The sequence below is a fragment of the Carettochelys insculpta genome, chromosome 9 (genome assembly GCF_033958435.1).
Source record: "Carettochelys insculpta isolate YL-2023 chromosome 9, ASM3395843v1, whole genome shotgun sequence".
Taxonomy (NCBI): domain Eukaryota; kingdom Metazoa; phylum Chordata; order Testudines; family Carettochelyidae; genus Carettochelys; species Carettochelys insculpta.
The window spans coordinates 61055827-61072100 of NC_134145.1; the positions used below are offsets into that span (position 1 = coordinate 61055827).

General features: G+C 44.2%; 1 protein-coding gene and 1 long non-coding RNA gene across 11 annotated transcripts in view; one reads left to right on the forward strand and one right to left on the reverse strand.

Annotated features, from left to right (window-relative positions):
* The window catches only part of RASAL2 (RAS protein activator like 2), a 252565-nt gene extending 241484 nt beyond the window's left edge, over positions 1–11081 (forward strand). For 3 of the 10 annotated variants that reach the window (XM_075003431.1, XM_075003434.1, XM_075003440.1), the window contains exons 18-19: positions 5243–5302; positions 5716–11081. In XM_075003431.1, the coding sequence (XP_074859532.1) occupies positions 5243–5302; positions 5716–5844 (189 nt within the window). In that variant the 3' untranslated portion in view covers positions 5845–11081. Of the gene's footprint in view, positions 1–3254; positions 3286–5242 lie in introns of all 10 variants that reach the window. The other 7 variants (XM_075003432.1, XM_075003438.1, XM_075003435.1 and 4 more) reach the window with 5 other exon arrangements.
* LOC142018016 (uncharacterized) overlaps positions 1–16274 on the reverse strand; it is a 69932-nt gene that overhangs the window by 28476 nt on the left and 25182 nt on the right. The gene's annotated exons all lie outside the window — the stretch shown is intronic.

Below are 16274 nucleotides of genomic sequence, written 5' to 3' on the forward strand. Positions count from 1 at the left end.
CAAGAGCTCACTTGCCTGGGCTGATACAGGTTAGCTGTGGGAACGGCAACTGGCGGATGAGACATGTAGGTGTATATAATGCAGGTCCACTCTTCCAGCATTTGGAAATATTGCTTAAATTCTGTTCGGCTTCCCTTCCTGTATTAGTACTCGCCTCTTAGAAACTAAACTGAGAAGCAACCAGTCTGAGCTCGGCCTGATGCATTGTGCTTGTGAGACTGTTTGTCAAGTGCCCCTCATGCTCAAAAGTCTAGAAATCTCTCCTGCTTTGGGCTTCTTAGTGCTTAGTGTCACTTTGTGGTTACAATATTTAACATTTAACTTTTCAAATGGTACATGTAACAACAACAGTATCCCAGGAGTTTTCAGAGAGTCATCTAGACAGAGACACTCATGGTATGTTGCAGCAGAAGTGTGAGCAGGCAGGAAAAGGTACTTGATAGCCATTTGTTTCCATTATGGATAGCCAACAGCAAGACCTGTGAAAAGTTTGCACTCTGTTTGTGTCACTGTGGAAAATATGTGATGAAAAGAGGTTTTGAGGACTTTGTAGTTGCAGAAGTATATTCCTGAGGTTCTACTTTGAAACCCTGAAATGGTTTAGCCTTTGAGGAGACTTGTTGTGTGTCCTCTCCGCTAGCACGTTTTCCTGTAGCTACTTTTTTAATGACGCTAGACTTGAAAACTACAGAATTTTGACCTGTGTCATTTAATATGATTGACTCACTTGAGTGCAGTACTTTGGCCCTGGCATTATCTTCAGCTCACAGATATTTGGACTTAGGACATAACTGCTGGAATTATACCATACCTCATCCCCCTCAAGATGTTCTAACTGAGAATGCCAGAAGAGAAGACACCTTCTCATGATCTAGCTCAAGTGAGCAGGAGAATGGAAGTCTTTCTGTGTTGATGGACATCAAAACCGAGAGGGGAGAGGAGCACATAAGGGGGTTTGGCTCCTGTGAAGTAAGCAGAATAGCAGAACCTGGTTTCATGCCATGCACTGGTGCTGCTTTTGAGATGACCTAACAGTGGGGAAAGGACGTGAACAGCTGCATGGGGCACCAGGAAATTTGGGGCACAATTGTCCCAAATTTCGTGGTGCCTGGTGCAGCTTAGGCAATCGTAGACAGCGATGCTGGCTGTGGCAGACAGCCCCACCTACTCCTGCCTCCCATGGGCTGCCTCTCCTACTTGCCATACACCAGCTCTTTCCCCTTTCAATGGAAGGGGAAATTAGTGCTGATCTTTGTCCGGCTGCACAGCCACCTACTTCTCCTCTACCTCTGGCCTGCAGCTCAAGTTGCACTACTGACAGACTGGGGCTGGCACTTCCTGCCTGCTCCTCCACCAACCCTGCCCATACCTTACACTGTTCAGCCCTGGCCCTAGACCCCACAGTCCCTCATTCCTAAAGGATGCCATCGCCCTGCCCGGCACCCCCACCCCCCAGAGAAGGGCCAGCTCCCCCTACAGAGTGCCTCCCCCCACAGGGTAGGCAGTGCAGGTGCTCTGGCTGTGTAAGGGCATCATGATTTGAAAAGATGGCACTGGATGTGAACGAAACAAGCCCATTTTGATACTTAGGTAGTTTCAGGGTCTCATTGTCCCACCTGATGGAGCCGAGGCATGTCCAAAAAGCTATAATCTCTGCACAGGGAGGGGGGGCGGGGCAGAGCAAAGTGGATACCTCTTCTCTGAACATCCCTGTGCCACCTCTCTGAGGGAGGGGGTTGGTTATCCTCCCCTGAGTGGGCCATTTGTCTGTTGTCTCCAACCTGAAGTAGAGAGATGGGCGAAGTGGCGCACAGAGTAGTATAACAGGCTTTCATGGGTGGCTGGCCCTTGAAGATTATGGTGATCCTCTGTGGACTGTGAAGATGCTTTCAAGACTTAGCCAGCTGCAATGGGGAGTGCCTGTGCTGAGATGGTAGAGTTGAAGAACACTGTCTTGGATACATAGAAATTAATGGGCAGGGTTAGGTAACCAATAATCAGCCCAGAATTGTCGTGTGAGAGCAGAGAGGAACTTCCACTTCCCCTCTGTTTCCCAGTCTTTGCTAATAGCCTCTCGTCTTCTGTGTGAAATTGTAACCATTCCAGGAGCAACATGATGGGAATGCTTTCCAGAGAAGTCTGATGATCCCTCAGGGTCAGCATGCAAAAGGGAGGACTGTTGGTTAATTCCTCTGTACTGAAAGAATGTAATGCCCCAACATGACAGCGAAATGTTTGTGACACAATTATCAGCAGTGGGAATTGCTTGAAGGTATAAGCCACGTGAGACAGAGTTTTGTGTATGTCTTCTAAAGTAGCACTCATATTTCAACAGCTAGGAGAGGGAACCCTTTTAAAATGGAAAGAGAAGTCTCCCTTTTAATCAAATTGATGTCTCCCAGCCCAGAGCCACTTGGTGTTGGTTTCTGGATGTTTCCTTTCACTCACCAAATCCTGAAGAGCTCTGTGGGAGTGCCTACAAGAAAGCTCAAATCAGGTTTGGAAGGGCAAGCTCGTCAGTGAAACCACAGAAACACAACACCGCTAGTCCAATCCATTCAATGGATGGAGTTTCTCAGCTGTGATGCAAGGTCTTTTGCGGGTCCTCATGGAGAAAAGGGAAGTAGGCAGGGAACTTGGCACTCTGACTGAAGGGGGCACAACTGTCTGAGGAACCAGATTTCTTTTACTGTTAATTGGTCTGCTTCAAGTTACACCTAGAAGGAAGATAGGTCTCAGCCCATGATTCATTGGCCAGTGGGGTTAATGCACCAGGATTGGTGTGTGGGGAGGTCATTCACTTTAGAGATACTTGGATCAGAACTGGATCCTGGTTTCTCCTGTTGAAAAGTCAAGTGGATGCTCGGGCGTAGCAGTGAAGAACATTGACTTCTTGTCTCTGTCTTCATCGCAGAATGCTTTGCAGAAATTGCCATCCTGTCCTTTGCTCAGGGTGTGGCATCCATTATTAAGCTAAGCACAACTGAGTTCTTAAACTGTGTACAGAGCTTTGGCACACAATGTTGTGAATCCACAGGCCCTCTCTATGCTTCTCAGGTGGAGCAGGAAGAGCTGTGGGTGTCCATAACCTCCCCAGAGAATAGCAGAGCAGCAAGGTTACCCAACAAAGCCTGCATCGTGGCAGGAGTTAGACTAGATGGCTCTTGTGCTCCCTTCTAAACCTGGGATTCTGTGATTCTATGAAATAGCCCAATTATTGTTGCAAGTGACCTCTCCACTGTGTTAAATTACAGGTCATAAATGGGGATGAGATAATTCAAACAGGCAAGTAAACCCAATCAGTTCTCTAGCTGAGCAGTATCCAGCCCTGGCCGGGTGCACTGACCTCCTACACATTCCAGCTCCTGCCACTCCCTGCACTGACTTCATGGGCTTTAGCAACACCTTTGGTCAGGTTGCATTCTCCTGCGAGCGAGGAGGTAACAGTGTGCATCTCCTTTTGCTCACCAAGCTCATGGCTTCAAGAGTAATGGTCTATTTGAAGCTTTTCCTTTGTTCTACCCATGATTGATCAGAATTTGCAATTATTGCATGTACTAAGCATGCTCAGCCAGTGCCAAAAAATACCCCAGTCTTCCATTATTAACTCCTTGTAAAGCCAAATTGTTTTAAATAGAAACTTCAGTTGGGGGGAGGAAGGACTTCAACTTGCTGAGGGAATGGATTTCTGCTGAGTCAGGTATTTTTCTCTCTTCCTTTAAGCCTGTCTCCTTATTTCAGTGGGGGGAGGGAAGGCCAATGCTTTACTTTGGGATCTTCCCCCTTCTTTTTTCCCCTGTCTGCGTCAGGAGCAGTGACATCACAATGAGTGGTTGTGGCCTGATCTCACTATTGAGCTCTATTGACCTCGCTACCTCTATCAGCTCTGTTACACACAGCTCAGTCTGCAAAGGAGTGTTATCCAAGCAGCACCTAAGCTCTGTTTTATTTTGGGTCCCCTGCATTTATTAACGTGGGGAAACCCTTTAGGAAAAGCAAACTTTCTCCCCTGATAGTACATGTACCATACAGCTGATAGGCTGGGAGGTGAGCCTCATGGGGCTGCTGTAAAACTCATGTCTCCTGAGCAACGTCTGAATTATCCCTTAATGTTTGCGCCTTCTGTACATCATTTTTCCTTCCCTTTGTTTCTGATGGGCTGGGACTAGACTCAGAAGAGTCCCTGCATGCAGCTTTTTTTTTCAAAACCAATAATATAAAATAAATCAATTGGCTGGTAGCACTGAGAGCATGTGTCCACTGCTGCTTTGTGTGGTTGCTTTTTTTTTTAAAAGGCAAGACAAAAATTCACAGCTTACTTGTACATCAGTCTCAGATAGCACAGTTGATGGAGATTTTATTTATCTAGTGCATTCAGCTGCCCTTAGCTTCCAAATACTTGATGGCTTGGCTAACACATTCTGTGCCAGAAGAATTAAAACCTGAACAGAAGAAGCTTTGATTTTGTAGAACCCTGGAGGAACTCCGAGCTGGAATGGGTCTAGGAACAGTGTGTTCTGTTTGTTTTGTTTGTTTTTTTGTGTTTTGTTGGTGCCATCTCCTTCTCCACCCACACTTTTCCTTTTACCCCTTCACCCATTCCCAAAAAACTCCTTAGTTACAGCTTTTGGCTGCTTTTCTCCTGTGTTGCTGTGGCACTCTCACTGTTGCTGGTAACTGCAGGCTGCCATCAGTTGCTGTTTTACTTTTAAACATACTGTGGGATTATACTGAGCGCTCTTCATGCAGCCATTAGAGGCAATGACCCCCACAGATCACCTGCACTTTTTGTTGCAAAATCAAACCTCCCATCACTTATCACACTGCTGCCTGTTTCTGTTTGCCAAACTTCCCAACAAGTGAAAAAATTCTAAATCTAGGAAGGCTTGTTTACCTTCGTCTGCCTTGTGAATGGGGTCTGGGATCACAGTCTTTAAATAGGTAACCCACGTGGCTGGATTCGTTAACCAAGTATAACAAGGTCTTATTGGCAGTTCCGTCACATAAAGGAACCAGGGTGGCCAAACTGGGTTGTAAGGAGCCTTTGACAAACTGGGGACATAGTACCCCCCCACCAAAAAACAGAAAGAGGCAGAGATATCCCTATTCCCCAGAGAATGTTGGTAAGGCTGAATCAGCCTAGAAAGCACCTGAAACTTGGTTTCAGCCCTGGCAGTGGATGTTCCGGTTAAGGAGGTGCTGTACTGGATGGAATGGCTTTCACTTACTGTGTGTGTTTCAGGAGAAGCGGATCGTGTCTCTGGACTCGGCCAACACTCGGCTGATGAGTGCCCTAACGCAGGTGAAGGAGCGCTACAGCATGCAAGTCCGCAATGGCATCTCCCCCACCAACCCCACCAAGCTTTCCATCACGGAGAATGGTGAATTCAAAAACAGCAGCTGCTAGCAGGTTAGCTGCTGCTGGCCTTCTCCCCAGGGGCCGGGCAGAAAGGAGCAGACTCCAGAAAGTCAAACACGGACTCCTTACAGGTTTACAGAATGCTGCTAAAAGAAAACTCTGGAGTGGGGAAATAAAGCCCACCTCTCAGACCAGGATAGTAAGGGCAAGAGCCCTTCATACGGCTGTGTATATACATAGGGAGCCTCTTGTGGGCTGTGTACAGAAAGCGCCACTGTAATATACCACAAGGAAGTCAGTCGTGATTTTTTTTTTTTAATTATTGCTATTTTTATTATTTTTTTTTCCTCTTGAAGCACTGCAATCCTTGGGGAGGAAGAAGAGGAAGAGGAGTGTGTGCGTGCATGTCTGGCGTGGGTGAGGGCGTGAGCGAGCGAGAGAGACAGAAGCAGTTGGTTACTCAGAAGCTGTTCAGATCGGGGTGATTGATACAAGCACATGGAGTGAAGGGACATATTAGTTAAATGAATTATACAAGAGACCTGTCGGCTGATATTTAACCTTCTCTTTTGCAGTTCTTTAACTGAATACGAACTGCATATCCCATCTTCATGCAGGAAGACTGGGTCCTACTGGCTTATGTATCTGCTGTTGCTAGGATACAGGAAAAAGGCTATTCTAGTCTCTGAAAATACTGTGTAGGAACTCTTTGGAGCAGTAAGTCCATCTCCTTGTGGTCTGCCCAAATATATGCTTCCCACCTAATAGACCAAGGGAATGTGCCGCTTTCAAGGTGGGATTATTTTTAACCCAGTTATAGTGAGGTTTGATTTGTTTCTCTTTTTTAGAGTTTACAGAATTGTAAATACCTGTTTTTTAACTTCAGTCCTATTCTCATTGTGCAACAGTTCATTGTCTCAATGCAGTAACTATCCAAATCTGTTACCCGCTTGCCATTGGAAACAATCAGGTTAGTACGCTAAGGAAAGGGCTAACCAAAGGGCCCCCTGGCCCTGTGCAATACATCAGCAAACGTAAAATAAAATTTTTCATATTTGTTTTATTTTTAACTTTGTCTTGTTGTATTTCACCATTTCACTCATTGGGTTATGAGAGAGCACAACCTCCACAGAGGCTTTTTCCAGACTATGCATGATTTTTTTTTTTTTTAATATCTCCACCCCATCCAAATTATATTTGCCTTTTTATTAATGTTTTTCTAGTTCTGGATTTTATTCAGATTTTTGCCTAGGTGAGTTTACAGCTGAACCTCAACATCTCCCATAATGTTGCACTTGCTTCCCACAGGAGCAAACTTGTGCAGGATGTACATGAACTCTCATCTTAAAATTATAAAGTGACCTTGTGGGAAGGAAGATATGTTATATATGTATATACACAGTGTATAAAATCTGAAATGCCACACAACATACATGACTAACCGGTATTACACAGTATTGCCAACTCTCTTGGGTTTACCAGAGGTCTCAGAATATGTAGTGTTTTTATTTTTTAAAGCCGCAGTGTCAGGAGTCAATTGTGAGAATCGTCACTTTTTTTTTTTAAAGCAGCCCGTGTTTAGCTCTTGTTCTTGCAGAGAAAATCGTGAATGTGTAAGCCCTAAAGGCTCAACACAGAGCAAGTAAAAAGACCCAAGCTAGACAAATTAGGTGCAGATTTCTATCCATGAGGATGATGGATCATTGAAACAAGCTACCAGGGAAGTGGGGGATTGACCATCTCTTCCGATCCCCGAATGAAGATTGGGTACCAATTTGGAAGATATGCATTAGTCAGACCCAAGTTACTGGGCTCAGTTCAGGAGCAACTGGATGATATATCTGAGGGCTTGTGTTACACAGGTAGTCTGACTAAATGATCTGAGGGTCCGTTCTGGCCTCACAAATCTAAGAAAACTTATTACTTTAAAATTCTTGGAATTTATAAGCTAATCTCATGCTTTTTTTGTGGGGCCTGACTTAGGTTCTCAGGGTTGGCAATATTGACAGTGACCCTAATTCAGAGTAGTCCATGATTGTTTGCCATTTAGAAATGAATTAGCCTAATCCTGTAGGCTGATTCTGTTTCTGTGTTGTAAAATGTAATATGTTAACAGTGCAAGATAAATGTTACTTCCATTAAGCATACAGACACTCAGACATGTGTATGTATATAACTAACTATGCACAAAAAGAGAGAGACCATCTCTCCTGTACTGTAAGACAAAGTAAAGGTGTATGAAGCTCTCTTACTCAAACCTTGGCAGTTACTTCCATTGAGAGGCAGAAGACTTAAGTGCAGTGAGTAAAAAATTTACTTCTCAAGTTCTTTCAGCTAAAAGATGTTGCTTCTTCCTTGTACTTGTCAAACGTGATTGGTACTGAAGAGCAAGAAGTCCTGCTTAATGTCCTTGAAGCATCAGACAAGTTCATGGAGCCGCCTGTGCCCACGGGGCTGTGTACAGGATCTGCAAAGTAGTGACCTTTTTTAAGCTTTCTGAATGATATTTTCCAGCTCTGGGTCACTTTGACCCCTAATACTTTTTCCCCTGGGAGCTATGCCTTTCACCCCCTCACCCTAACCATGTACCCAGCCTGCAGTCATAGTAACAGCTGTTGATCCATTTGTGAGTCGCTGTCATATTTTTGCAAGAAGCTGTTGTCCAATAAAATCTCATTTAGCTTAGCATTTCTGTGTGGCTTACAGGCAGCTAGTGCATACCTACCCCGGTATTATATAGCTGTGCCCAAATTCAGTGCAGTTCACCATAATTACCCCAGATTATATTCACCAAACTGTGCTATGCAAAATCTCTTCCCCAAAAGCAGCCCTGTAGATGGGTGTGTACTTTAATCATATAGTATATAAAGCATATGGTGCGGGAAGGGCTTTTTTTTTCTGAAGTTCAAATTAAGGAGCTAGTGAATGGTTTGTGTGTTATTTTGTGGGGGCTAGAAGGAGGTTTATGTGGACATACAGACTCCAGTTGAAATGTCATTCTGGTGGTGCTAGGGCTACTGAGGGAACTGGAGCTGACCATAGCACCCCATAGGTTTACAGTAATCCAGGAGCGGCCACTGAGCTGTGTGATTAGATGGTATCGTAAGGGCCACACAGGCTTCTGCAGTAGAATTCAACAGGGGCAGCATATTTCAATGCAGAGCATATTAAATTGTCATCCTCAAACATGCATGGCCCAGTGCAGGCCATTCCAGTCCCCAGAGTTGATGACATCGTAAAGTGATGTTCCCTATGCATAGAATAGAATGCTTTAAAACCCAGCTGCTCCTGGTTTTTAGTGAGGGTTTCTTAGCCACTGAAAGGTGTTATAATGGGAATGGCGATATCTTGAATAATGTACAAAAATATGCACATCCTCCTGTGCTCCCCTTCAGTATCATCCTGGAAAAGGCCACTGCTCTAGGGCTTAGTAAATTACAGCTTGTTGCCCTGCTGATGTTTCTGTTGGCTTTAACTTCTTGCTCAGGTAAATGTGGCAGCTTTGCAATAGTGTGAAGCAAAAACAGATTAAATATGGAGCAGAGCATTACGTTTCTGTGCTCTGCAAGCAGGCATTGCTCCATCTTTGTTAGATAACTGGTTTCTTGAGCATTTTATTTGTTAAGAGACTAAAGTATATATGCTGCCAGTTTCTCTTCCGTCCGGTTTCATCAAATCCAAGTGGCATTAAAACCCTCAGTACCAAGGAAAGAGCCTCACAATCTTTTTTAACATAAACAGAACAATGAACATTTTCAGACAATTTATTTCTGCAGGAATGAGAGGGAAACGAAACAGAACAATAATCAGGTGATGAACTGAACAGCTTTTGAGGGTTTGGGCTAGTAAACTGACAAATCACCCAGAAGTAGCAAGCCACATGTCATGCTCTGGTGGGAGACTGGTCACCTTACTTGATGTGAGCAGAGGTAATATAGGAAGACTGTGTAAGTTTCTAGAACTCATACGTGTTTGTCCCCACCTTGTTCTGCTTCCCTGAGCGTGTCTGCGTCATGGAAGCATGGGGATAGGGCTGCTAATGGAAAAGGAAAGTGAGGATTTCTTGTCCTGAGCTCTATGATGCTATTGGTTTCTGTTAAGCATCACAGTTTGTAATTAAACATTATTTTGACTCTATGGAATGGCTCTTGCCAACTGATTCTGCAAGCTTCAACCCAAAACTGTCTCTCTCCACTGTCTGAGATTTTCATTGTCTAATTTCCTTACACTTCATCTGGGCAGTCCTGAATGAGAGGAGTTCATAATATACCTTTGCCTTGTCAGCAGTTATCGCATTCACACAGAGGCCTCAGGCAATAGACATCTCAGTGGTCTGCCACTGTCTGTCTGCTTGTGATGCTATTTCTTCTCCTGCCCCTTGAAACAAAGGGGAAAAGCGCTTTTTGGATCACTATGTTCTTGCTGGCCACATCCCCAGGACTCCTGCTTTTTAGTGGTACCTCTAGATTAATAAAAACCCTTGGCCTGGTTGTGCTGATGCAGTTAAGCACAGTAGCATGTGTTGTACTCTGGAGCTTTGTCAAATTCTGAATGCTGTATGTTGCAGTTTAGGAGGGACAAAAGTAGCCACACTGGCAAGACAAGCAGTAAAATACCTCAGGAGAGGGGCAGGCGCTAAGGGGAAATGGATGACCTAAAGGTGGCCCTGTCTAAAACACCTTCTTTGCAACACAGGGAATCCACTCAGCGTTTACTGTTTTTTCTTCAGTGTATAGAAATGGGTATTCATGTATATAAATACATAAACACACACATATAGTGGCACCTATCAAACACTGAAGCCTTTTCATATGAAGGGGAACCTACAGTAATGAGGAGAGAGATGTGCATAATTCCTAGCTAGTGAACATAGCTTGTGTTCTGTGGTTGATAACCTTCCCATTCCTGCATCAGGTCATCCCAAAATTTATTTTGCTTTTACATTGTTGCAGATGCTTTTAGCATTTTTTTTAACCTTTGGCATTAACTTCATGCTCTAACTCTAGTTCAACCCACCAGCTTTGAACTAACCAATGGGCCGGTGATTTAACAGTGGTCATGCAGTGTATGGTCACCTTATTCATTTGCTGAGTCGCCAATGGGATGTCTGTACAAATCCTATTTATATGTTCTGTAAAAATGCCTGTGTCACTCTTGGGGAACGATTTATGTCTGTTAAACCATAATGTGTATATTTATATTGTTGATTAACATTAACCAAATAGGATGTTCTGGAAAACCACTATTCTCCAACAGTGTGTGTGATAGGTTTAAAGGGTTAAATTTAGATTGATGCTTTTCGATACTTCCTTCCCTACATTAAATTAGCTCCCATGGGGAGAGAATGTCATTGTGAATCACTCCTGCCAGGAATCCTACCTGTAAAAATAGATTTTCTATCTCCAGGGCCTTAATGAGAGTGTTACTACACAAGACTATTTTACAATGATAGCGCTAAATAATTTATTTTTTAGTTCAACAAGTTACACCTTAAAGTAATAAAGTTGGTTTTCAAAACCATATTTTTATGCTGGTAGCTCTGGACTGTTCAGTCTGGAGCTCCATCTCTGCATTTCATTGTCTGGGTTTGTTCTAAAGAAGATTTATTTTTGTTCTGTGAATAATTTTTTCAAGATTCTTGTATATGTACAGATATAGATACATTTGAGGTCTTTTATTGATATTCCTACAAAGAATACAAATAAACTTTAACTTTAAACAGTTTGGACTTAAAGTGCCTGCATTGATTAAAAACCTATTGCTCTCACTACTGTGTGCTTGTACATATGGAGTAACTTTTTTTTCCCTTATAACTAGTGGGAGGACGTTTGAAAAGGGGGCAGTGTTAGTCTGGAATAGCTCAGCTAAACCTGCATGGAGAGAGAGGGCGACACACTGTGGTGAAACTAGAGAAGTACTTCAGAATTTCCAGATCTGAAGAAGTGGGTCTGTCCCACAAAAGCTCATCACCTAATAAATTATCTTGTTAGTCTTGAGAGTGCCACATGACTGCTGTTTTGTTTTCAGGAGAAGCACTGTCCATTGCCACCATCTTTCTAAACTCTACCCTTTCTGAAGCCAAAGGAATACTGTTGGACCGATATCAGTAGCATAAAGGAGTTTTCTTCAAATATATGATAACGTCTGAAGTAACGAAAACGCTCTCAACCATATGATTTTCTTTACATTAATTATTTTGGACACTTGGTGCATTTCTTTAATCTTTGACCTTTTCTCCACTACGTGGTGGATTGACACTTCAGCAGTCGATCCACCAGCGATCAAGACATGACACATCGATCTCTGAATGCTCTCCTGTCAACTCTGGTACTCCATCAGGACTAGAAGTGGATAGTAGCCCTCACTGACGTTACCACATGGAGGACAGCACAGTAAGTACCTCAACTTCAGGTGTGCTAAAAACAAAAAACGTAGACCTGTAGCACTTTAAAGACTAACAAGATAAGAAGTGCTGCGGGACAGCTTTTTTTGTTTCGTGACATTACAGACTATTACAGCTCCCTCTCTGCGCCTATTCAGCTGAGCTGTTTGCGTCGCTGAATTTGCTTAGATTTGATTGACTGGGCCTGGGGGACTATGTAGACAAGGCCTTAGACCATGAAAACGGTCTTATCAATTTCCCTTGTCTGTAATAAATTTCTAATATGCAAGCTCTCTTGCACTAGCCCAGCACAAAGGCACATTCTTTGAGCTGCAGCCGTTTCAAGGGAATGTTTATTCAGAGATTCACGCACAGTAATGACATTTTGGTAATGTTATAACGGATATTATCATATAATGATATAACAGATGTTAATCTATAAGGTGCCACAGGACTTCTTGTTGTTTTTGAAGATACAGACTAACACGGCTACCTCTTTGATACTTGGTAATGTTATGTTTATCATTCCATATATACTAATTATAAGAGAATACAAAAAGTGGAAAGTCCTTCCAACTGCCTACCTCCCGCTTCCAGAAAGCAGAAATCTTTCTGTAGGGCATAGACTTGGTAAAATCTTATGTTTAAAATTGTCATTTTATACACAAAGTTTTAAAGGTCTTGAATCTTCAAACTCTATATACAGCGAATGTATGCAACTTTGTGCTCCTGGTTCCTGTCACACCTTGACTCTACTGTCTCTGTTTTGTTCTACACATACTTGTTGGTGCCTTGTCCTTATTTAGACTAAAAGCGCTCTGGGCTGCATCCTGGCTTAATATACCTCTACATTGCACAACAAAAGGGAGGGAGGGACCCTACTCCTGAATGGGGATTCATGGCCCCGGGGCACAACAAATAATGTTCTATTGATGCACTGGTTGAGAATTCCCTTGTCCACGTCCTCCACAAAAGACACTGTAATTTCTTTGCACCTTTCCTTGAGATTTCTCTGCATTTTTAAGTATTTCTTCTACCTGAAGAATGTAAAAGTTTTATGGTTATATTGATGCTCAGGTGTATGCTTTTACTTCACAGAAAAACTGCAGCTGTCTAAGTCCATGGGATACCAGCTTGCTTACACTGCAGCGGTAGCCTCCTGAAAAGACAATTCTCACCATCTCTAGAACACTGTACATTCATGTCCTTCACCTTCTCTCCTAGCCCTGCACATTAAATACTCCAAATGCTTACAAGGTATATTGAATTACTGCTTTTCAGCATGGTGGTGTAGATTGAATATCCTGGCTGTAGACACAAAATATTGTTTCTCTCTTAGCTCTCCCAGTAGCAAGTAAATGAATACTTTGGTTTGTTTCCATGGAGCCAGAGTAAGGATCAATTCCCTGCTATCTTTTCTAAGATCAGTGGGACCCTGTACCTATCCTGATGTAGCAGAAAACTGAGTTCTGTGACTCACACCTGCTTCCAGGAATACCACCCCACCCCCAGAACCTAGCCCAGGGTCTGAGCAGCGTAGCTTTGCTTGACTAGAGACAGGCTACCATCTGTGTGCAGGACTGTCACAGCAGTTGGCAGGGGCTGGGGACAAAGCATAAAGATCACTACATTGTTCCAGCTTTGGCATCTCTCAAATGGACCCAGAATTTGTACTGAGGGTTGCAGCGGGACCTTGTGGGAGTGGAAAATCCCAGTGATGAGATACTGAAAGTGAAGGCAGGTGAGGAGGAATGGACATGACTGTGGAATGAAAGACTATCATGGAACTGCATGGTAAAGCCTCTGTCATTCCTTCCACCCTGTTCCCCAGGCCTTAGTCTGTAGAGGGACTAATGTATAGCTAGAAGCAGTGGACATGTTTGTGCACACATATTACAGGTGGGTCCCTCTTTGAGAGGGAATTCATCTCCCCTCTTTCAGGACCTGCTGTATTACATTCTCAAGGTCTACTAAGGAAAGATTAAACAAAATCCACTTTCAGAATCATGTACCTGGTATCTACACAAGAAGGAAGTGTTGCATGACTAGAGGGGTATTCTAGTGCTGAGCAAATGCTGATTTTTTTTTTAACCTAGAGTATAATGGTAATGCCCTCTAATAAGTAAGAATGCATCAGATGTGTGCAATTGAATCCCTTCTGAAAGAATTGTGGTGTATGATGCTTCCAGAATGGCTGCAGTCCAGCTCCTCAAGATTGTTTGGCTTCTATTTTCATGGACACACAGATGTTGAGGAAGGCAATTAAACTAAGAAAAGCTCGAGTGGGTGCTTGAGAGTCTCCGAAAGGCCCTAGGCCTGTGCAGAACTCTCCAGCTGGAGCAGATTGCTGATTCCAATAGTCCTGTCCTGCAAATGCCACTGGCAACCTCTAAGTGATAGTCCCCACTCCATGCAGCAGTATGAGGGTATGCCATTGTCCTAGTGAGAGAACCTTACATACAGCATGCACTCACCCTCAGCGTAACTTAAAAGCAGAGCAGGCTACACCTATGGTGGCCAAAATTATGGACCCTTTAGCCGCATAAGACAATTAATGGCTATTAGCCAGGACAGGTAGGAATGGTGTCCCTCACCTTTGTTTGTCAGAAGCTGGAGATGGATGGCAGAAGACAGATTGGTATCTGTTCTGTTCGCTCCCTCTGCGGCACCTGGCACTGGCCACTGTCGGCAGCCAGGATACTGAGCTGGATGGATCTTTGGTCTGACCCAGTATAGCTGTTCTTATGTTATCGTTAGACATTCAAAACCCAGGGCGCGTCTGCTGGGGATTGAGACTTCAGCCTTGCTAGTACTAAAGCCCAAGTCTAGGCAGGTGTGCCCTGTTGGGCAGAAGCGCCCCAAGACTCCTCCCTGACATTGCAGAAAAGTCCCTCCCCCACCAACTAGCTGCAAGGCAGACGTTCTGAGCTGCCCCCATCCCCTGCTCTGGCAGGTGGAGAATGGGGGGATATAGGGGCACCACAAGCTGCACCTTAAATAGCTGTACGTGGTTCACAAGACACCATTTGTCTTCCTTTAGGAGCAAAGAAATTAATGTTATGGTACAAAAACAAAAGCAGCGTTCAAGTCCTCACCTGCTCCTTGAGAGCCCTCTGTAGGGCGTTTCCCCAAGGACGAAAGGTGGGAGCAGACTGACAGCTGCAGATTCTGTGATGTAATCTGCATCAGAATCAGTCATAGCTGTGAAGAGAACATAATTCATGGCAGACATCTAAAATCATGGCTAAAAAGAGCTATAACTGCCTTGGTACTGCAGAGACAGGCTAGAGCCAGAGGCAGGCTTCAGACCAGGCTCAGCATTGCTTCAAAGCCAGCCAGAAGCTACCGTGACCCTGGGCTGAGAGTGCTGCTTCCACAGACCCCTCCAGCTTGGGAGGTAGGAAAATCAGGAGGCTTGCAAAAGCCCCTCGGCTACGTCTACACTAGCCCCAAATTTTGAAATGGCCATTTCGAAGTTTACTAATGAAGTGCTGAAATGCATATTCAGCACTTCATTAGCATGCGGGCGGCCGCGGCACTTCAAAATCGATGCGCCTCACCGCCGCGTGGCTCATCCTGACGGGGCTCCTTTTCAAAAGGACCCCGCCTACTTCGAAGTCCCTTTATTCTCATGAGAATAAGGGACTTCGAAGTAGGCGGGGTCCTTTCAAAAAGGAGTCCCGTCGGGATGAGCAGTGCCACGGCCGCCCGCATGCCAATGAAGCACTGAATATGCATTTCAGCGCTTCATTAGTAAACTTCGAAATGGCCATTTGCCTTGCCATTTCAAAGTTTGGGGCTAGTGTAGAAACAGCCCTGTGTGATAGCACAGAACTCTCTCATTTGGCTCCTTACAGTTCTGAGCTGAGAGTATCATCTGTGTTCCTGGAAGCTAAAGAGACACAGGCAGAACCAAGCCACAGTGGATTTCATCCTGTTCCATGCTACAATCCCTTTGCTAGATCAGCACCCCAGTTACACGTATGGAAAGAAAAGGGCCATAGACCAGTTGGGGGCCACAGAAGTCAGAAGCCAAAAAAACCACCTCACCGATGTGGTCTCCAACTGTATGAGGGCCAGGGCTATAGGGTTTGGGTGGGAGGTAGAGCACAGAAGTAGGCCGCGAATTAAGGTGTCTGGGCCAGAAGGAGGTTTGATGATTTCATGAAAAAAATCACCACTCATGCGCTAGAAATGCTGAAAGGCTTCAAATTAAATTTCCAAGTCTGTATTGGCCAAGCCTGTGACAATGGATCCAATATGTACCAGAGAGCACAAGCAGTCCTTCTTGAGCAAAGTCCAAATGGTAATTTCTCCAGTTGTGGCAAGCACACATTAAATCTTGTTGGCATTGATTGCGCTGAATCGTGCAAGGAAGCAATCACATACTTTGGAACAATCTTGCAATTGTACAACCTCTTCAGTAGCAGTCTTTCAAAGTGGGAAATTCCAAAGCAGCATCTGCCCATTTTACTTCAAGGCATGTTGACAACACGATGGTCAGCACAAATTCATGATGTTAAACCAGTTGTA